The following is a 22,005-nucleotide window of genomic DNA, read 5'->3' as shown; positions in this document are numbered from 1 at the left end:
AACCCAGTCCTCACTTCACCCAACTCACTTCACCCAACTCAACTCAACTCAACTCAACCCATCATCCCCATCCTCATCATAACCCCATCCACAACCCCTCCACACCAACACACTCCATTCATCTCACACCCTATACTACCATACTCCCCTACTCCTTCTCCGCCCTCAACACACAAATCCACTTCCCATTTTTCATCTCCGTCTCCATACCTTTTCTATTCACAAACCGAAGTTTTACCCTAATAAACATATCAAAACACCATAGATACCGCAAGCTTCCGGCTCTCTGTAACATGATAAGTTCAAAGTAAATATATGGTTCCTCTAAAAGTCACTAAGACTCAATCTATTTATTGCGGGGGTCCTAGGGGCACTAAGAGAGAGCCTCGCTAGCAAGATTTACAAAGACTTGATTATCCAACTTTTTCGTCTCTGTATCACGCAATTGTAGATGTGAATCTAATATTACATGGCCATTATTGGTACTGTGATCACTAGGTGCCGAAGAACTAGGACATTATGGGTAGGAAGATCCAAGAAGATACAGTTCACAAGGGGAGAAGGTTTCACGATCAAGATGCAACAAAGTGTTCCGCTGGTATATCTGGTATTCGATCTATCTTTGAAAATGCTATAAAATTTCCTTTGGTAGTCTTCGCTATGCCAGGGAGACTCCCTTATTCGTTCTCCAAACCTCGTTAAAATGCATTTACAATTAATATATCGCTACCTTACCAGATTTATCCTACATTCGCTTTGATGCCAAGCTCTTGTTGAGTCTGGCCTGAACGGCGTCTTGCTGCGGATTCTGACGATTGCGGACTGGGGATAAGACTGGTCTGCTGACAGTACTCTCATTCTTCTGGGGGGAAGGTGTGAAAACTGGCGCAGTAGCCTTCAGCACATCATCGCTATCTGTACCGGCAGGTCTTCCATTCAACATGTTGGATCTGGGAGGGAATGGGTGAGATGATGTGATAGCTACGGCGCTCTGAGGAGAAAACAATCTGTTATCTTGCGGCATGCTCGATGTCAACTGACTGTAGCTCGTCGTCGGAGTTGAGAGTCCAGTGCGAGATGAGCGTTTCGAAACAGGAGCCTGGCTTGCCCATCTAGACGTTGCTAATCCACTCGCGCGCTTCTTTTGGAGAAGTTCTTCAACTGTAGGGCTAGTACTGCGCTCTGGAACCGGTGAAACGTCGGCCACTGTGCCATGATCCTTCTCAGCCTTAACGACCAAATCACTAAAAACTTGGGCGAGTCTTTCGACGTCTGAGTTTGTCACAGTATGCTTACTTCTAAGAGTACCCTGTTCTACTGCCTTGAGTACATTCATTTCAGTCGTCATGACCTTGGCGAGATTGTTTGAATCAGTCTCTTGAGACTTAGACTTTTCAATTTCGGAGGTGGAAACAATACCTTCAGATTCATTCTTCGGGACCTCGGAGCTTTCAACTTTGGCCAAAGTTTCTCGCGGCTTAGGGGGTAGATATTCTTGTCTCTTGACAAATTGACGTGCGGTAGGGTTGTAACCAGACGAAGCACGAAGGACGGCTGCTTGATTAATGACATCTGGCCTAGCATACCTAGAAGTGCTCAGACCTCTGTTTGATGGAAGCTTGGGAGGACTATTGCCGCTTCCAGAGTCCATCTTGTCTTCTGCTTTGTTTTCATTGACTGCGGACAAACTCTTGGATGAACCACGAGTAGCAGGTTGAGAAGCGACAGAGTATGTTCCACTAGTTTTGTCAGAGTTGCCCTGGTGATGAGTATCAACTGATGGCTTTTGGACATTATTTCCAGCAGAAATAGATAGAGTCAAATCATTTTCGATGCCTTCAATATCATCGCCTGCGGAGGAGAGGCTCTTGCTGGCGTTGATTGGTGTTTCATGCTTTACACCAGCAGACTCTGAAGGATTAGCGGCGCCTGATGAGGCTACAACGCTGGTCTTTCCTGGTGCATGCTCATCCTGTCGAAGAGTCTGTGAAGCTTCATCAAAGATAACTTTGCTGCCAAAATTTGTCTTCCATTCAGAAGATTGGAGTTTTGTGGCAGTTGCTCTGAGTGAGTTCTTGTATTGTGGCTTGTGTCCAGGGAGGTACTTTTCTACACAGTTTCTTGCAGTGAGTACTTCACTGGTCAAGGTGGCATTTTGTCGCATCTCCATCATTTCCTGGATCGAATAAACCACTCGTTCAGGTTTGAGAATAACATTCTCGATGACTTCAGCAGGCTTGGCAGCTTGGATAGTGTTGATAGCCTCGGTGGACTTGGTAGCTTCAACAATTTGAAGAGGCTCCACAGGCTTGGCAACAGCAACGATTTCAGAGAGTTCAGTCAGCTCGATAGCCTCGACCGAACTAGATTTCTCAGCGGGGATGGCAGTCGCCGAATGAGTACCGTTATGAAAATTTTGAGCCATGTCGAGGATTTTTTTGGCTATTTTCTTGATGTAGGCATCAATAAACTCCTGAGGAAATCGTAACAATGTTTCAGATCTTGTTAAAAAGTCCGAAACAAGTCCTTCGGTGACTGACAAGATGGGCTTTGAGCTTGAGTAACGAGAGGATGACAGTCCGCCAATGAAAACATTTTTGGCATGTTTCATGAAATACGCATCGTTCTCAAGTCCTACGTTTTTGGTCAAGTGAAAAACGTGGTCATAAAAAGAACCGCCGTGATTGGCATTCAGAACCTGAAGTGTTCCTTCAACAATACCCCCTTCCATTAAGCTCAAAAGATCCTGAAAGTGGGAATACTCTTCATCTTGATTATCCTCAGCTATGTATTCCTCTTCATGGAGTGGGACTAGAATCTCTTCGCTATCAATCAAAGTAAGATCAGCAAATGTAGAACTGCTGATTCTGGTGGTAAGATAACTCTTTTCAGCATCGGTCAACTTTTTCTCTGCCGGTGATGAAACGGGGGAAAAAAGTACGAGTGGATCCTGGCTTTCTTGTTCTGAGGAGTGAGAAGAGCCGCCGCTACGTCTCAACTCTGAGAGTCTGAAACTATAATAATTAACAAAACTCTTTGCTGTACCAGGCAGCTGAAAACATAACTTCCAGGTGGGTATATTTTCTGTTGTAGGATTGGCCCGATATGTGACAATGTTTCCAGGTTTCCCATCCTTCATATCGACTTTGAATATCGCAGCCTCTGACAGTAACTCGCTCAGAATAACCTCATTGCCAACTTGAACTTCGAGGGTCAAAGGAGATTTTTCATCGAGTTTGATGAGTCTTGCAGTTCCGAGTTTGAAAGTACTATCGTTCTTGCAAACTTTGACAAGTTTCTCAATGACTAAAGTGCGAACAACAACTGGTGTGGGGAAGTTCGTTACATTATCTGTTAATAAAGTCAAGAGGGGGGCAACAGTAGCATATTGAACAGTATCGGTCAGCTCGGAAGCATTTGTTGACATTGCTGGTGGTGCCAATCGAACAGGATGGTCAGACTCTGATGTGTTTGCACTAAGAATGGGCATGATCTGCTGAGCAGAACAAATCGACATTGAAGCGCTAGTGGTAACGGCAGGTACGACTTGCTGAACAGAGGGGCTTGACGCCGAGGCGCTTGCAGTATTGGCATGTGTAGGAGATCGACTGAGATCATCTGATCCAGATATGTCGACAAGTTGAGTTGAAGGCGATGCCCACCTTGAAGCCGCAAGGCCACCTTGGGGTGCCAATTTAGAAGCTGATGGTGGTACCAAAAGATCATCGTTGACTTTGTTTTGCGGTGCAGAAATAATAGGTTCGGGAGCTGTTGTAACTGGGCTAGAGCCGATATTATTGTGCGAAAGAAAGGTTGCAGGACTGGTGAGCTTGAACCTCGAATTGACAAGTCGATCTGCTAGCGGAGGAGCAGCACGAGCGACTACAGGAGACGCAGCTCGGTGAACTGGCTTTTTAGATTTGGAAGTCGACTGAGGCGTCTTGAAAGAGCGGCCTTCAGTTCGATTCTTTCTGCTGAACTCAGCCTCGCGTTGTAAACGAGCAATGCCAGCATCGACTTTAGCATGTGATTTGCCACGACTTCTTACGTCGTTGGAGTGAGTTTGGCTGGTGACTTGTTAGTTCGAAACGAACATTTAATGTGGCTTTACAATTTGCAGGAAATACATACCCGGAACCAGAGTCACCAGTATTTTTACCACTTGCTGCAAGATTTTCGCGACCACCCACATATGCATCACCACCTCTGTTTAAATCACCACCTCGACCGCGACCTGCAGGAAGGCCACCTCTACCACCGCTGATTAGTCCAATACCACCTCTACGAAGTCGATATAATTGTCCACCGGCAATATCGTCAAGGTCTTCAACGCCAGGATCGACGTCGTCGAGATTGAGATCTAAAAAGACAAGTCAGCATGCAGACAGATCGAGGAACAGCTTTCTGGACATGAAACTTACTATACCAAGCGGATGCAGGGTGCTCTGGTTCAACTTGTCTGTTGACGAATGACAATGGTACCATTGGAATGTTAGCAGCTCGATCTTCGAGTGGCAAGGCATCTCTGCGACCAATACCAAGCTCTTCCTGCCAAACAAAAGGATTAGAACGTTGAAGCATATAGCAACACAGTGTGATATAAAAAGGGGAACAAGTACGCCAGAGCTTACCATCATAGCTTGCTTGATCGCCTCCATTTCGGCAGCTGATCTTTCTCTTTCCGTCATCTTGAAGATGATAGTATGATCTGATGCTGCAAGGTAAATGTAAGTTAGGGAGAGTTAACAATAATATACTGTTATTGGCCTCGATCTCACACGCAAGCATGAATGTTTGGACATACGTTGAATGATGCGCAGGTTGGATGCAATATTTGAATTTGTAGGAAATAAAAAGGTTACAGGTTTTTGAGTGAGTTGTTGAGGACCTTTCTGAAGTGACCAAGCAAGAGGTTGTTTTGATTTTTCAAGTTACCAGGAAAACAAAATGCGGTAACCAGGTAAGCTAGGGTTATGGAGATTTATGATTGGCCCTTTTATTAATGAATGAAGAAGGAAGTGAAGCTGAGACGAAGGTGCAAGGGAAAGAACGAAGGAGAGGCAGGAAAGAATGATAAGTATGCTCAATTGGGACTAAGCGCACAAACTCATCACAATCTTTGAATTCCGTTTATTAGTGTCTGAATGTGCGTGAGTTTTGTCATCTGCGTAAGTCTCTCGAACTGCACGAGTCCCTCAATTCCTTCCAACTTCTATAATCCCTTTTAGTGTCTCTCTCGATTCAATCAAGTTCTCTTCATTCATGCGAACCTCAGGTCATTGATCCATTTGAATCTCTCCATCTATTTGAGTCTCTTGACTTGCTACAATCTCTCTCAATTCACTCAACACTCCAACTTCACCCGGATCTCTACAGGTCCTTCCGTGATGCAGAGCGCACCCGAAGCTCTCAGATTATTTAGATTTATTGATCCTCGTGGATATCTGAATGCCATCTCGAATCTCTCAATCTACTCAGACCTTCCAATTTCGATTCCAAGAACTGTTCAGCGTTCGAAATTGCACATCCATAGAAGAAGTCTGATTGAGCTTCCCAAAATGGGTAGGTCGGTTGGCGGCAATGAATTATGCGGGGTTGAATTATGTGGGGTTCGAGAAAATTGTAGATTTACATCTTCATTCTCTCTCCCTTTGCTACAATCAAGATCCCCATATGTAACAACATTCAAGCAGAGTAGAAAATAGCAAATGATAAGAAAATAAAGATAAAAATAACGTATGACATCTGTTATAGCTGTTATCCTTTAGTTGCTTTTTCTTCTTTTTCCCACAAGTTACTGCTCTAATGCTAATAAGGCTGTCAAAGATACTTCTTTATTTTTGTCTTCCCACAAGCTTTTGTTCTTGTTCCCATGCACAACATGACTAAGCCTTGATATATCTGATAGTCCTGGTGAAAAAAAATAAAAAATTAATAACATTCCAATCATAGGTATGATAATGTTTTTGCTTCTCATAGGACTGTGTATGTATCCCCGATGAGCAAGGAGAAATAGATAGGCTACTGCTTTGCTTCCATGCTTGTGTACTGGTCAAGTCCATAATCGGGCATCAGAGATAGAATACTCTTCTAGACTTTCCGTTGTCTCAAGTCTACCCTGAGAGTTTATTAAAGCATCCAAAGTTGAGAATGTATGGAAGACATTTGGAAGACAGAATATGCTGATAACTCTGGTCTGTGGCCTGTTTCTACTTAAAACCCTGTCTTCACTCCCACTCTCTATGATAAAAGTTTAGATTGGTTTCTCCTCCACTTCCTATACTTCCAAATCTAGAACCATACAAATGACATTCAAGGAAAGGCTTCATGTTTGATGGCCATTGCCGTCTTCATGATGGACTCTCTGTACAATTCCCACTTTCAGTTCCTTTGATACTTGAAAGGCTGTGGACGCGTAGAGAAGGATGTGAAAGATGGCATAGGCATCTCATCGTGCCATTAATGTTGTCATCTGTCTTATTCTTTCCTGTATTGGTGACATAACACAGGAGAACGACATGGAAAATGCCACATGTGTTTTGGACTCATGACAATATCCCTATGATATCTGACATAGGGGAATATAATGATTGTTTGCAAATCTGTCTTCAAGAGAACAAGTACATCGTGAGAAACCAGAGCCTTTGATCACAAGTATAACATTGTAGAGAAGTTATAACAGTGTTTTTGAAGAACAGGAGAGTTGTCGAGAAAACCTTCCGACTTGGGTGAAGTCCAGAAGATTGTGGGGTGAAAACAAAGTTTCAAAGTGCTCGAGCCCCCTTTCGAGCCGCTTTAGTTCTACAAAATCTCCATTGGTTTGAAAATCAAGTTTATTCAAAGCAGCATCCTAGATTTCCACGAATCGGCGACATTCCGAATGTCAGGAAGAATTTCTTATTAGCGATATCGCAATTGTAGATGGAAGAATTCCTGTCTGCATTTCTGTGAATAGTTTCAATCCCCATCCAAAAAGTGATGAGATTCGCAAATATGAGGTCGTGCGGGCTTCTCACGAGCAGTAGTCTGGCTATCAGAGTAAATACACATTTTTTCCCTCAAAAATTCATACATTGACTCATCATATAGAGGACTAATATTCCAACCATTTTAAGACCGATAAGCGGGCGAACTCTGGCAACTGTAAATACAAGCACTTCTACATACAAACCTGACATCGAATCCCGAACTCCTCCTTACCCAAAACTTCTCAAACGACTCCATGAGGTTCGAAGATTATTAGGGTCCTCAAGGAGTTTGACTCTTGCCGAAAAGATCCTATATTCCCATCTCGATAACCCCGAAGAATCACTCTTGACAAATACCGACAATGGACTTAATATCAGAGGCAATGCAAATCTTAAGCTCAAGCCAGATAGAGTTGCTATGCAGGATGCTTCCGCACAAATGGCATTGTTGCAATTCATGACTTGCAAGTTGCCTTCCACAGCTGTCCCAGCCAGTATTCATTGCGACCATATGATTGTTGGACAGAGAGGGGCAGATGTTGATCTTCCAGAGTCGATCAAGGGTAATAAAGAAGTTTTTGATTTCCTGGAATCTGCGGCGAAGAAATACGGTATTGAATTCTGGCCACCCGGAGCAGGAATCATTCACCAAACTGTGCTGGAAAATTATTCGGCACCTGGTTTGATGATGCTTGGCACTGATAGTCATACCCCAAATGCTGGTGGATTGGGAGCTATCGCTATTGGCGTTGGTGGAGCTGATGCCGTAGATGCAATGGTTGATGCACCATGGGAATTGAAAGCGCCAAAAATTCTAGGGGTAAGACTCGAAGGGCAATTGAGTGGTTGGGCGTCACCCAAGGATGTCATTTTACATCTGGCAGGCAAATTAACTGTCCGTGGTGGAACTGGATATATCATTGAATACCATGGACCTGGTGTTGACTCATTGAGCTGCACCGGAATGGCTACAATATGCAATATGTATGTTCTCTCTTCATTTTTGAACATCTATTTCACTTCGCTTCTTCATGAGTCATGGCTAACAACATTCATAGGGTTTGTTCTATCCTTTCCCAAATATCTACCTCCTTCTGTATGATTCATCACTAATGATACCTAGGGCGCCGAGGTGGGTGCTACCACTTCTCTTTTTCCATTTTCCAAACGCCACGTCCCATATCTCGAATCAACACACAGATCCTCCATCGCATTACAAGCCCAAACTATCGCAGGAACTCCTTCGCTCCACAACTTACTGAGAGCTGATGAAGGTGCTCACTACGACGAACTTATCACTATAGACCTATCCACATTAGAACCTCACATTAACGGGCCAGCCACACCTGATCTATCGACCCCATTATCACAATTCGCTAAAGCTGTTAAGGAAAATAACTGGCCAGAGACAGTATCCTCAAGTTTGATCGGTAGCTGCACGAACAGTTCATATCAAGATATGGCAAGAGCACAAAATTTGGTCAAACAAGCATCGGCCGCAGGGCTCAAACCAGCTACTGATTTCTTCATCACACCTGGTAGTGAACAAATTAGAGCGACTTTGGAGCGAGATGAGATTTCATCAACTTTCACCGAAGCTGGAGGTATCGTGCTTGCTAATGCTTGTGGGTGAGTTCTATCAGTTCTCCTTTATCATACTCGATGATTTTATTTCCCGTTCCATGACTTGTTGCTCTTCAATTTACTGTTTTAATACAATTTGAAATTTCAATTTCACCCAAAATCTCTCCTCGATAGATCGGTATAGAAGTTCTAAACTGAAGTGCCGTGCAACTATATCTAGAAGTCTAGTATTTGGGGGCGTTCTAGAATTTGTCTAAGTATTCAAAATCATTGTGTGTTTATTCACGTGTCTTGCCTACCCCCTAAGCTAATTTCAATATACTATTTCATCTCATCATTCTTTCCTGGTAAAATTACTAACTTGATGAAGTCCATGCATTGGCATGTGGAGTAGAACTGATGGAGTTGCTAAGGGCGAACCAAACGCAATTTTCACATCATACAATCGAAACTTCCGAGGCCGAAACGATGGTAACCCAGATACCATGAATTTTCTCGCTTCACCTGAAATTGTTACAGCCATGTCATATGCTGGTAGCACTTCCTTCAATCCACTCACAGATTCTATCATTACCCCATCTGGCAAAGAATTCCGTTTCGAGCCACCTACTGGTGCTGAACTCCCTCAGGAAGGGTTCGAAGAAGGAAACAAGGAATTTTTGCCATTGTCAGGTGCTCCTGCCCCTGAAACGGAAGTTGTTGTTTCTCCAACCTCGGGTCGTCTAGCTCTTTTGGAACCATTCGCTCCATTCCCACAGAGCGATTTGGAAGGACTTCGTGTTCTCTACAAAGTCACTGGGAAGTGTACTACTGATACCATCTCTGCTGCTGGCCCTTGGCTTAAATACAAAGGCCATCTTCCAAATATCTCGGCCAACACACTCATCACAGCTATAAATGCTGCCACAGGTGAAGTGAATGTTGCCTATGATGTGGATGGTAGCACATCCGGTATCCCAGAACTTGCACAAAAGTGGAAGGATCAGGGTAAAGAATGGCTCGTTGTCGGAGAAAGCAATTATGGGGAAGGTTCCGCACGTGAACATGCGGCTCTCCAACCCCGCTACTTGGGAGGCAGAGTCATTCTCTGCAAGTCATTTGCACGTATCCATGAAACAAATTTGAAGAAACAAGGTGTTGTACCCCTCACCTTCGCTGATGGAGAGGATTATGGCAAGATCGACGCACTTGATGAGGTTAGCACGATCGGATTATACGACATGTTGAAGAATGGCGGAAAGGGTGAAGTCAGTTTGCGGGTCAAGAAGCACGGTTCGGGAGAGGAAATTATTCTCAAGACTAAGCATACTTTCAGTCCTGATCAAGCTGGATTTGTTTTGGCAGGAAGCGCATTGAACTTATTAGCAAATGCAAAGAGGTGATAGGATTGCAGACTTAAAAAGGAATTGAATCAAAACAAAAGCTAATTCTTCTCGAGTTACGTATTAGTGGGTACTTTGAGTAGAATGGCTTCCGGTCTCTGAATCCTTATATCAACCTTGAAACTTGAAACCTGTAGGTCACTTGACATTTCGGAAAGTGTAAACGGGATATCTTACTAGACATACCTAGGTATAGATATATATCGGTTGCCCAGGAAAAATTATGTACTCAGAAAACAATCAGGTACCGCCCGCACGACAATGGCTATCCCCGTCCCGTTTGAGCCCTGTCTTCTAGGGCGCCAGTGTTACGTAATAAATTTCCCCGCAATCACCTTCGTAAACATCAGCCTGGGATAAAATTCCCGGCTGGTTCCGTACTAATAAAACTCCCGAAGTGTATTTACTCGAAAAACATCCAATCATATTTTCGATGATTATCTGAACAATTGGGAGCCAGTGGAAGAGAGAGAGAAAGAGAGAGGGAAAGAGCGAGAGAAAGAGAGAGAAAGAGAGAGAAGAAGAAAAAATAAACAAGTTGAACCTCGTCGCTCTTCCATCCTCACATTTTAATATGTAGGTGTGATGCATGTATGTATGTATGTATGTATGTATGTATGTATGGCGTCGGTTGACTCGGTTCCCGTTGCCTCTCAACTGCCAAGTGCCTTATCAACCATTTATCTATTTATCATGTCTTCCTCAATGCCAAGGTCACACACACACACACACAGAAAAGATAACCTAGCTCGAGCCTTGGAACCATTTATCTCTCAAAGGATCCACGGTATGAAATCAGCTCCACCGAGCTCACGAGTTACACGATAACAGTCCTGGGCGCCCAGACGCTTGTTGCGAGCTACATCGTTGATATATATGTTGATATCAATAAAAACGAGTAAAAGGAGATAAAAGGCCCGGTTTTACCCCATACGGCAGGTATCCTTATTACTCTTACTCTTACACACTGTGATCGGGGTGGAGTTTTTCGTGGTAAACCGCGAACATGCGAGGTTGCCCGAATCCACTCTGCTTCTATGATACTTTGAGAATGGGATCTTGGGGAGGGGACTTGGCGGGACCGTAATCTTGATTATTATGATTTATTATCAATTTTCGAGCAGTCTTGATTCTATCAGTGAATAGATAATCCATCAGGATGATCATTTATTATACCTGCTAAGTACTAAAAGGCTTGAGGCTGACTATCTATCATACGGTAAGTCTAGACGTTATTGATTCTACCAGGAGCCTCTTAGTGCATGCCCGATACTGTACTGTCGTATAGATAGTTGAGATCTCCCACCCACTATTGATCGATTACCTTTTAGATTCTTCTGAACATCATCCTTCGACTCTCCTCCTTTCTCCCACCTCTTCTTCCATCCAGACTTTGGCACCTGTCTGTCTTCCTTGCGAAAGGATTTTGATTTCAGCAGATACTTCCAAAGATGGCGGCACACATTTCACGAGATTACTCGCCCTCGAGTGCAGAGAAATCAAGTTATCCCATCGAGCACGAACGATCAGGTACTCAAGATGTTGGTGAAGAAGATAGTGATCCCAATCACAATCTTCATCGTGGTTTGAAATCTCGACAAATTACTATGATAGCAATCGGTGGTGCTATTGGAACTGGATTAATTATTGGAACGTATGTATTTGCTCTCTTTTCAAAGAATCTGTCATTTCTTCCTTGCATGATCAGTCTTGCGAGGGGGCGTTGCTGACACAATGTTACAGGGGAAAAGCCCTTGCTCAGGCAGGTCCAGCGCCACTCTTGATAGGCTATTCGATTGTTGGAGTATTGTGCTTTTTAGTCATGGCGGCTCTCGGTGAGGTAGGTTGTTTGTGAACAGCCTTGTGAAGTGAACAAGTGCTGACGATATGAAAGATGGCTGCATGGTTGCCTTTGGCAAGTGGATTTACCGGTTATGCTACCAGATTTGTTGATCCCGCTCTAGGGTTCTGTTTAGGATGGTAATTTTCACGTCTCTTTCTACACAACTAGTATATGCTGACGAGCTTTAGGAATTATTGGTTCAAATATATCATCGTCACTCCTAACAATCTTACAGCCGCATCTCTAGTTATACAATATTGGTTGCCAAGAGAAAAAGTCAATCCTGGTGTCTTCATTGCTATATTCTTGGTTGCCATCGTCTGTATCAACTATTTCGGTGTGAAATTCTTTGGAGAATTCGAATTCTGGTTGTCAAGTATCAAAGTTATTGTGATCTTAGGTCTCATCATCTTAAGTTTAGTCCTTGTATGTGGAGGAGGACCAGATCACAAGGCAACTGGATTCAAATACTGGAGTGATCCTGGAGCGTTCCACGAATACATTTTGTGTAAGCAGCTCATGTACTAGGATAGTTGAGATACAATGCTAATATCGTATAGCTGGAAACTCTGGTCGATTTCTCGCCGTCTGGTCTACTTTCACTACTGCCGTCTTCGCCTTCTTAGGTACAGAACTCGTTGGTGTAACAGTAGGAGAAGCCGCCAATCCACGCAAAGTGATTCCAAAAGCTATTAAGCTCACTTTCTACCGAATTCTCCTTTTTTACGTCGTGCTCGTCTTCTTCCTCGGCATGCTCGTCCCATACAATTCCCCACTCCTTCTCGACAGCAACAAGAAGAGCAACAATGCCTCTGCATCACCATTCGTAGTTGCCATTAAGATCAGCGGCATTCAATTCCTCCCCGCGATCTTCAATGCCTGTATCCTCATCTTCGTCTTCTCGGCGGCAAATTCCGATCTCTACATTGCTTCCCGCACACTATTCGGTCTTGCCTCTGAGGGAAAAGCTTTCAAAATCTTCAAGCGCACGGATAAACGTGGCGTTCCCATTTATGCCCTTGGACTCAGTACTGCATTCTGTCTCCTCGCTTTCTTGGGTGTTAACACCGGTTCCTATACCGTCTTTGGCTACTTTGTTAATCTCGTCACTATGTTCGGTCTCCTCACTTGGATCTCCATCCTCATCTCTCACATCTACTTTGTACGCGCTCGTCGTGCGCAAGGAATACAGAACACCGAATTAGCATACGTAGCACCTCTCGGTATCTATGGCTCATACGGTGCTCTTGTCTTCTGTATTCTCATTGCCTTCTTCAAGGGATTCGCACTATTCTGCTACAAAAAGACCGCCCCAGCGGGCACCACACCTGTCTTTGATCACTCAACTTTCATCACTACATATTTGGCCATTCCATTGTACATTATTATGTACTTTGGATACAAATACTCAATGAAGACGAAGATCTTGAGCCCTGTGGAAGCAGATCTCTTTAGTGGAAAAGCTAGAATTGATGCGCAGGAACAAGAATACTTGGCGCAGGAGGCAGCTAGACGGGGTAGTAATGAGGAGACTAGGTGGGAGCGGATTTATAGGTTGACGCTTGGCTGGGCCTTTTAGAATCTCGGTAAGAAGAGGACAGGATTTGTTTCGATCTAAGGGGTGGATGTTTAACTATGATTTCCATATATGGAATATGAAGATAATGAATTTTGAGATAGACTCTAAAAGTATATCCTATAATCTAAACACATATTTTTTATGCGAAAGCCTTTTCAGAAGTGTTACCTATGCGTGTTATTAATAGCTACTTTAGAGCAGTGAACAAAAACTACTGCAGAGATCAACGCCTAGCTAATCTAATAGCACACACATCAAACTACCCCCCTTTTTTTCAATTTCGCATAATACTCATGCTGCACTCCTTACCCATATCCCATCTACCCCATTACATCCCACATCCCACATTCCACATCTCACAACTCCAAACCCACCACACACACACACCCCGTATCCGGAAGAAGGCTAAATCAAGCAACCCAGTAAAATATCCTTCCCCCCCTTCTTCAGATTCAAATTCATCCGGATACTATCACGAGTCCATATCTAAACACATATCATATAATATCCTACCTAAGGTAGCCGGGATATCCCAATCACACAGGGGAAAAAATAGTTTTGTTGCATATCGTATATCCTAGGATTACAGGGGGAGTCCTGACTTCTAAATCCTGATGGGTTTGGGGTTGGGTGGGAGATGTGTGTGTGGTGTTGGATGGTAGTGTGTGGATGGTAGTGTGTGGATGGGTTGGATGGGTTGCGCGGTTTTGGGTTGGACGACTTGGGTTATCTCCCTTCCTTGCTCTATTTCACGTGTTGCTTGCATGTATTCTTTACTACTCTCTGTTTATTTAGCTAGCCCCTTTTTACTATGGTAGTAATATTCCAATCGCAATTTTCTAACGGAAATTTAGTATATCCGAAAGCCTTGAATTACGAGGTAAGCACATATGGATGTACTTAATGCTATCGATACGTATTCGCTTCGTTTGATGGACGAGATTTGTACGAACAAGTTACAGCGCTGGTTTAATATACTACTACCTTCCTAAGTGAGGAGATCTTTCAGTGGCCAATCATGCAAATCAGAAAAGAATTTTGGGCTGCATGTTGGTGTATACCTTTATAGGCTTGTGCTGGTATTTACAAACTGTGCGATTGCGTTATACTTGAGTGTATATAGTAGTGGCCTGTTATGGATAAAATTTCAAGAAAAGACCTATTTAACCAGTTCTCAATACTGAATTGTTGGGATATTGCAAGGAGTATTGCATAGATGAAAGATAAAACGCTCGGATCAAATACCATCAGTCAAGTTCTGAAGATATCTTTCCATTCGTATTAATACCTAATCTAATGACCATCGTCCTCATAAAGCTCGACCATGAATTCCCAAGCTCCTGACTATGCATCAGACAACATAATCATAGCGCATGAATCTCCTCTAGCCGTCGCCTACCGCAACAATCACAACGACAGATTCGCAAATCCATCGAAAATCCCCATATCCTCTGCCTGATCCCTCATCACTCCCGTTTCCTCAATTTCACTCTTGTCACTCCACTCTCCCCTCACCGTCTGCTTCTCAATATACACCCTATGCAACACATGCCTTTTCACATCCAAAATATCAAAACCAAACGCTCCATTTTCTATAGCCATCTTCATGTTTTCTTCTGGAACATCCCTACAAGTTTCCTCTGCAACTCTTTCTACGAAACCATTTGCTTCTTCAAGTGTGGTATATACACCGGTGACACTGGTTGTTGCGAGAGATCCTGCTGCGACGGGGACTGCGTCGTGAAGGACCATGTAGACATCTTGTCCCTGTCTTGATTTTTGAGTAGACATGAAGGGGTGGAAGGATACATTGCTCGGTGTTTGAGATGGGGATGGATAATCGGATTCCGAAACTGTGTAGGACATGCCGAAAGGTTTTGAGGGGGTTGATGTCATTGAGGCTGCTTGTGTGAACCTGGAGTTCTCATTCTGCAAATCGTCTTCGGAATCGCAGGCAGCAAGCACACGGCGGGTCTTCATCCATGTATCGTTGGCGAAATCTCTGGCCAAAGGCTGACCTATCCGATGCCAATCTAATCTCGCTGGACGATGGAGACCATGGTAGGAAGTCGGTGCAGTTGAGAGGCGGTTTTCAGATAATGGTACTCGGGATTCATTATATGATGCTTCGGTGTCTAAAGATGGCGAGCTCTCGTTTCCGTTCTGTGTTGCATATTCTTCGTCATATAATGGGTTCAACTGAACGCCATCCTTAGGGACTTGCTCGATTGTGTTATACATATGTGGTAAATTTACTGAATTCCAATCCATCTTGAATGATAATTTCGATAACCAAAAATGTATCAAAGAAGTATTATGTTGATGTTTGTGTATGAGTTGTATTTCGTTCGTGAAGGTAGCGGGTTTGAGATGTCATAATATAGCTTTAGGGTCCTTCCTTTCTTGGGGTTGTTACTTATGGTCTCGTCATTTCCTTCGATTTGGAAGGTGCTCTTTCCTTCCAAGCTGAGTATTGGCTCAAATTCAGTCCTGGACATGCTATTCTTATGAAAAAAAATCAACTGCAGTGAAATATACACCTTCCGAAAAACGCATTCTAATTCTCAACACTCAATCTTGATCCTCAGCGACGAACAATCTGGTCTTAGCACAGCATCATCAACCATTCGCCAGAACCATGAAACGTGTGGTGAGAAGGATCCGTCCCAGATTTTGTTGCTCCCTCTGGAAACCAGGATCAATGCATTCATCATTTGCGATTAGCATTCAGCCAGGAGGGTCAGATCAGTCCGAAGGGTATATATGCCAGCTAGAAACTCGACTAATTCTCACTGATGGATTTCTCTTCAGGAAGTATAGATTGTCGTGAGCTTGCAGAGAACTCGAGGAGTTAGTCATGACCCAGTTCTATACGAATTAGTCAACGTACGATCACTTCAAGAGACCAAACACTAGAAAACGCAATACAAAACCAACTTAGGTAGTGTTTGCTTACTGAAGTCGAGTCCTACAGCTGGTATCGCAAACAAATCCATATTGAAATTCCATGGTATTATGAGGAATAAAACTGTATACTGTTGTCTTCACTGGCCCTCGTATTGCTCGTTCCGGTTCGAAAGATAAAAGTCGAAGCCACCTATCGTCTCCCTCCCTTCATGTACCCGAAGCTCATTGAGTCCATCTACCGTGCCATAAGAATGAGCTTTAAATTGGACCAATAACGCCAAAGGGTTCATTCAAGTAGAGACCCACTTTTCCATTGCCAAAGTAAGGGGCTAGTTGTGTTGAAAACAAACAAATTAACAATCAAGGTCAACTTTTCTTGACAAGTGATTAAGGTCAACCAAATATAGGTCGGATTCAAAACCTTGACAGAGGTATTGACTGGTCAAAGCCCCGGGTCATTTTGCCGTCAAGTTACTCCTCCATCTCTTCCACTCCCTCTTCTTCTTGTTTCCCTTCCGCCGAGTCTTCATCGCCAGACTCGACACCCCATTCTCGATGCCTTATTGAGCCCGGTGCTCGTAAGCTATGCTTCTGCACGTACAGACTAACTTCTTCCCCTTCTCCAGCATCGCTACTATGCCACTTCACCAGACCATTACGCTCTGTGACTTCAATACCCGCTGCTTCAACATCTTCATACAAGTGAATATACTCCAGATTGACAATTTTCTTCAACCAGTTCGTCGCATCTTCCACGGTTGAGAAGACGCCTTCCACAGCTGTATGATCTCCTCCAAAGGAAGTTTCATGCAAAACAACATAGACATATTGCTTGGGTGGGGCATCGGACTTCTTGGCGCGCTTTGTCTCGTGCTCATCGGAAGGTGTGTTGGTAGAGCTTGAAGCTCTTTTGGAAGAAAGTGTACTGGTGGACATGACTATGCCTATATACTCGATTGACGGCGGAGTTGATATTATGCTTCAGTCGGAGAGGGTACAATCAAAGTTTGCGATATTTATCTAGGATACTCATTGATGCACGGGCCAAAACTCACCTGTCTCACTCAGTAGAAAGCTCATCAGAAGTATTTGTGGAACGTCCTCACCGGGGACACACTTCTTTTGCCAACATCATCATGCACAGAATACAAACGTTCAAAACTTGCCATCCAATCAGTACGTTCATATATCGATTCGTTACCAAATATGGTTAGCGTCAATAACCTTATGCGGGGTCCCAAAAATGTTCCTCGAAGCTTTGAGCACAAGTCAGTAAAAGTTGGGAAGATAAATAAAATTGACTCATGAATTGACTCACTATCAACATCACATACTCGAGTACATATTTGATGTGAGATCTATAGGTGAAGTTACTATAAATTATCTCAGGACTCTAATAAATCTTGTTTACATTTCTCTTCTTCCTTCTCTCTCACTAAGCTCTGCTTGATCTCCCAACAATTTCTACGCAATTGACATCTCTCTATACTCACCAACAGAATGACTCTCAATTCGTTACGCCGTGGATCTCGAGCTCTGCAGAGCTTCAGCAGAGCCCAGTTGCGTTCTTACAGCCATGCATCAACACCTCTCACCTCACCCTTCGCGCCCCGTCATCTTCTCTCCATTGCAGACCTTACTCCTTCCGAACTTACTACCCTCGTTCGTTCCGCACATTCGCACAAGCTCGCACTGAAATCTGGCTCCGTCCCTACATCTCTCCTCAACTCATTGACTGGTAAGGTAATTGCCATGCCCTTCTCTAAACGCAGCACTCGTACGCGTGTCTCGACCGAATCTGCGGTTACCACAATGGGCGGACATCCTATGTTTCTTGGTTCCGGAGACATTCAATTGGGTGTCAATGAATCACTATACGATACCTCTGTCGTTATTTCGAGTATGACTGCAGGTATTGTAGCTAGGGTGGGACCTCATTCAGATGTTGCTGGTCTGGCAAAGTGGTCGAGTGTACCAGTCATCAATGCTTTGTCTGACGAATACCACCCCTTACAAACTATCGCCGATTACCTCACAATCCACGAAGCATTCCCCTCGCAACCTTCTAGAAGCTCGTCACAAATTACGCCAACTTTGGGCCTGGAGGGAATGAAGATTGCTTGGATTGGAGACTCAAATAATGTTCTCTTCGATCTTGCAATTGGAGCAATGAAATTGGGCATCAACATTTCGGTTTCATCGCCAGAGGGTTACAAAATCCCTGAATATATGCGCAAGATTATTCAATCTGCTGCAACCACAACAGATACTCCAGGAAGACTCACCGAGGTTTCTGTGCCAGAGGAAGCTATCAAAAATGCAGATGTATTGGTGACTGATACATGGATATCTATGGGTCAAGAAGAAGAGTCAGCAAAGAGATTGAAGGCATTTGCAGGTTATCAAATTACAGAGGAAATGGCAAAACGAGGCGGGGCTAAGGAAGGATGGAAATTCATGCATTGTCTGCCCAGGCATCAAGATGAAGTCAACGATGCAGTATTTTACGGCCCCAGAAGCTTAGTCTTCCCAGAAGCCGAAAACAGAGTCTACTCTGCTATTAGTAAGTCCACACATCACCTTTACTTTGAGAAATTCCGTACTCACCAAACATAGCTGCTTTGGAAGCATTCGTAGTCAACAAGGGTAAAATCGTCTGAAGACATTTGAGTTAGCAATATACCAAGGCGCCATCTGGAGTACAAAATCAATGGTAATGAGGAATCACAGAGTCATAGTATGGTCCATCGCTCTTGTTTGAAAATAAAATTTTGATCTCATAATTATGCTATCCGCGCTCCTCAACCTCCCCAAAATTGAAACGCCAAAACCATCTAGGTCATACCAAAATAAAGCACAAGATCCACCAGTCGTGCATGAACCTGGCCATCCTGAGGACTACTTTGTTACCGGTGACAAACTCCATAGTAACCACCACATAAGTTCCGGTCAATCAAACAAACTCCACCACCATTCACCAAATAAGACTCTACATCTAGCAAGTGCCTCGTTCTAATAATTCAATTTTCAATCCTTCATCACCCATTTTCACCAAATAATCAGCACCATCTCCCTACTGGCGTTTTCTAAGCTGTATCCGAGGGAATCAGCCCTCTGGTTGAGATATTTGCAAACTGTTCGATATGCTACGATGATCGAAGTTGATTAGAAACTTCAAAGTTCCGTCGAGGTAAGGTCGGTTCGTATGGGGAAGCCAGTGTTTGTGTTGCCATCTTTGATGAAAATGTTTCAAGTTGGTATTTTCCGATATAGGTGGTGTTGCGAGTAGATCTAAGAGTACGTTATATGAACACCCGTTCTGGGACAATACCTTGGGGCTGCCTCTTTCTCAATTGACCTAAGATAAATGTTTCATAATAGGTGTAAGTCCCTAATGATTTCATTATCAATGGTTGGTAATCCTTGCAAAACCCTCCCGACATTCGTTTCTACAAGGTCCACAGTTTTCAAGACCCTGATGGCTCTAGGACTGTTTTCGTCAAACGATTCATCGCAAAATACATCGAGAACGTCTCTATACACCCCAGGATGGTAGCGGGCTATGAAATCGTTCACTTCATCTAGAAGTGGAGTAGGTCGCCTCACCATCTCTGCTCTCCATCTGTCAACCACTCGTTGATAGCTTTCACGGGCTTCTGCATCGTCCTTCACAGTCTTGTCAATTCCCAGGATCTCAGCTACATTTAAGTACCCTTCCTGGCTCACGTCCCTCCTTAGGAGTTCACTCAAGGAGCAATATCTTTCATCGTAGTCGCAGACCCCAAATTGCAGATTCCACGTTATTTCAATAAATCCCCTTAGCTGATGCTCAATCCAGATCCACGGTGCGCGACAATTTCCACATGTGATGTCGGGATTTCCTTCCCGAAAGTTTGTGTGGGCCCAGATAAAAATGCAATGCAGATGAAAGTTCTTCCCACACTGGCCTCTACACCACGTGGAGTCATCGTCTTCGAGATTCTCAAGGCAGATGGGGCAAGTTTCCTGTTCCTCGACTGACTTTTGTTCACAGAATTTATCGGTTGACCTTAGACCAATCCGATTGATCTCATCTTCCTTCATGTATCTAATCTCGGCCTCCAAGAAGGTAGTTTGGTGACGAAGTGGCGCTGGCAAATCCAGGTACTGCGTGAGAATCTACAATCAAGGCAGTTAGCTATCACTCATCTTTCGATATGTCAGTAAATAGAAAGACCTACAAAGACAATATGAACGCAGAGTATATCTCTTCTGCCTTCATAACAATTGCAAGTTGGCTTCTGTCGTATGCTGACCGTGTACACATTACCGCTGGTACCGAGAACAGCGTATAATATAGACCACCATTGTTCAAGACAACACAGCTTCTGAGTTCGAGCATCTTCAAGCAAGCGCTTGAACTTGGCGGTAGGCTCTGGTAGAAATGGTTCGAGGCGTTTCTCTTCTACCAATACAATTCTGTCACCAACGTACGCCTTGGACATAGTGGCTGTACTTTCTTCCTCATCCCTGAAACCCTCGAATGTGAGATCAACAACTGTCGGGGCTGCGTTGGGCTGAGAATTTTGAATAGGCGGTGCTGCGACGGCTGGAAGCACACTTGGGGCTGGTGGCACCGCAGCATCATTTTCTTCTTCGTCGCTCGAATCTTCCAACGTGAGATCAATGTATGGTGTATCCCCACGTGTCGAGGTATTTTGATTTGATGGCGCCTCAATTGCTAAAAGCACGCTTGAAACTACTGATGAAGCAGTCTCCGCAGCCTGGTTTTCGACGACCGAAGCTTCATTTGAAGTAGGTGGTGCAACAGCTTCTGCATTACGATTTTCTATGGGGACGGCTGGTGTATGGACAGAATTTTGACGTGCACCTCTGCGTCTCTTTGGGGGACGTTCATCTCCACTAGTATCAACATCATAATCAGAATTTTCATCATACACGCGTCTTTGCGAAGTAGATCCATGAGATTGACTGGTTGCGTTTGGGTGAGTGGTCTGGTTAGCTCTCGAGATATAGCTAACTGGAGTTGATTGGGTTGCAACGGGAGTAGGAGCACCGATATTGGCGAAAGTGCTTGAAATGTGCTCTTGTTCCCGCCTAGATATTGTGCGGCGACCATTGCGGAGATCAGAACGGTGACCAGAACGGAATCGAGATGGCCTGCTGCGAGGAGGTGCCATTACGTTTCTAGCTGGCGTGTCGATAGCCATGTCAGCGTCAATATCTTCGGTTGAATTTGGATGATTGGCTCTGACTCTCTGAGCCTGTGGTTCTTCGTCATCTGAATCCAAAGCCAAGTTACGCGAGCGCTTTCTAATCTCTGGAAGGGGAGCTAATTGGGTATCCATATCCATTGAGGAGGTGGATGAAGAGGGACCGCTGACTGCGTTCGAATTGGGACTGCGACTCGTTCTCGATGATAGAGAAGGCATGTTTTGTGATAGTAAAGAGAGGCGAGGGAAATTTTGTTGGGTGTTATATCTTGAGAGATTTGGCAATTGAGTAATAACTTCTTTTTGAGAAGTTACCAAGAAAAAAAGATGATATCTGAAAATATCAAGAAATTGTGATACGAAGATGTAAAATTGATTTGTATAAGAAACTTCATTGATCGAAAAGTTGTTTGTAGACGACTCTGGATGCTGTTCAGATACTCAGAATATTGTGTGCGAGACTAGGAAGAAAAGAAACTTATATAAGGAATTATGAGAGGTACGATTTAGCAAATCATGAATTGACAGT

General features: G+C 43.8%; 8 protein-coding genes across 8 annotated transcripts; 3 read left to right on the top strand and 5 right to left on the bottom strand.

Annotated features, from left to right (window-relative positions):
• Nucleotides 1-745: 745 nt before the first annotated feature.
• Nucleotides 746-4,688, bottom strand: EAF01_005816 (uncharacterized protein; the record flags this gene model as incomplete). The annotated part of the gene is made up of 4 exons (XM_038914070.1): nt 746-4,067; nt 4,132-4,360; nt 4,422-4,548; nt 4,632-4,688. 4 exons carry the CDS (start codon nt 4,686-4,688, stop codon nt 746-748), a joined length of 3,735 nt encoding a protein of 1,244 aa, XP_038770519.1.
• Nucleotides 4,689-6,978: 2,290 nt separating this feature from the next.
• Nucleotides 6,979-9,934, top strand: EAF01_005815 (uncharacterized protein; the record flags this gene model as incomplete). Its single annotated transcript, XM_038914069.1, has 4 exons — nt 6,979-7,038; nt 7,090-7,956; nt 8,092-8,597; nt 8,923-9,934. 4 exons carry the CDS (start codon nt 6,979-6,981, stop codon nt 9,932-9,934), a joined length of 2,445 nt encoding a protein of 814 aa, XP_038770518.1.
• Nucleotides 9,935-11,385: 1,451 nt separating this feature from the next.
• Nucleotides 11,386-13,356, top strand: EAF01_005814 (uncharacterized protein; the record flags this gene model as incomplete). Its single annotated transcript, XM_038914068.1, has 5 exons — nt 11,386-11,588; nt 11,678-11,774; nt 11,829-11,914; nt 11,966-12,285; nt 12,338-13,356. The coding sequence occupies 5 exons, from the start codon at nt 11,386-11,388 to the stop codon at nt 13,354-13,356; spliced, it is 1,725 nt and encodes a 574-aa protein (XP_038770517.1).
• A 1,407-nt stretch (nt 13,357-14,763) lies between these two features.
• EAF01_005813 (uncharacterized protein) lies at nt 14,764-15,627 on the bottom strand (the record flags this gene model as incomplete). Its single annotated transcript, XM_038914067.1, has 1 exon — nt 14,764-15,627. The coding sequence occupies one exon, from the start codon at nt 15,625-15,627 to the stop codon at nt 14,764-14,766; it is 864 nt and encodes a 287-aa protein (XP_038770516.1).
• Nucleotides 15,628-15,920: 293 nt separating this feature from the next.
• Nucleotides 15,921-16,352, bottom strand: EAF01_005812 (uncharacterized protein; the record flags this gene model as incomplete). Its single annotated transcript, XM_038914066.1, has 2 exons — nt 15,921-16,041; nt 16,294-16,352. 2 exons carry the CDS (start codon nt 16,350-16,352, stop codon nt 15,921-15,923), a joined length of 180 nt encoding a protein of 59 aa, XP_038770515.1.
• A 382-nt stretch (nt 16,353-16,734) lies between these two features.
• Nucleotides 16,735-17,199, bottom strand: EAF01_005811 (uncharacterized protein; the record flags this gene model as incomplete). The annotated part of the gene is made up of 1 exon (XM_038914065.1): nt 16,735-17,199. The coding sequence occupies one exon, from the start codon at nt 17,197-17,199 to the stop codon at nt 16,735-16,737; it is 465 nt and encodes a 154-aa protein (XP_038770514.1).
• A 564-nt stretch (nt 17,200-17,763) lies between these two features.
• EAF01_005810 (uncharacterized protein) lies at nt 17,764-18,923 on the top strand (the record flags this gene model as incomplete). Its single annotated transcript, XM_038914064.1, has 2 exons — nt 17,764-18,826; nt 18,880-18,923. The coding sequence occupies 2 exons, from the start codon at nt 17,764-17,766 to the stop codon at nt 18,921-18,923; spliced, it is 1,107 nt and encodes a 368-aa protein (XP_038770513.1).
• A 712-nt stretch (nt 18,924-19,635) lies between these two features.
• On the bottom strand, nt 19,636-21,695 carry EAF01_005809 (uncharacterized protein; the record flags this gene model as incomplete). The annotated part of the gene is made up of 2 exons (XM_038914063.1): nt 19,636-20,421; nt 20,484-21,695. The coding sequence occupies 2 exons, from the start codon at nt 21,693-21,695 to the stop codon at nt 19,636-19,638; spliced, it is 1,998 nt and encodes a 665-aa protein (XP_038770512.1).
• Nucleotides 21,696-22,005: the final 310 nt, after the last annotated feature.

Source organism: Botrytis porri (genome assembly GCF_014898465.1).
Source record: "Botrytis porri strain MUCL 3234 chromosome Unknown BPOR_007, whole genome shotgun sequence".
Classification (NCBI taxonomy): domain Eukaryota; kingdom Fungi; phylum Ascomycota; class Leotiomycetes; order Helotiales; family Sclerotiniaceae; genus Botrytis; species Botrytis porri.
The sequence above is the reverse complement of the archived record's forward strand: the minus strand, read 5'-3'. Positions and strand labels throughout refer to the sequence as shown.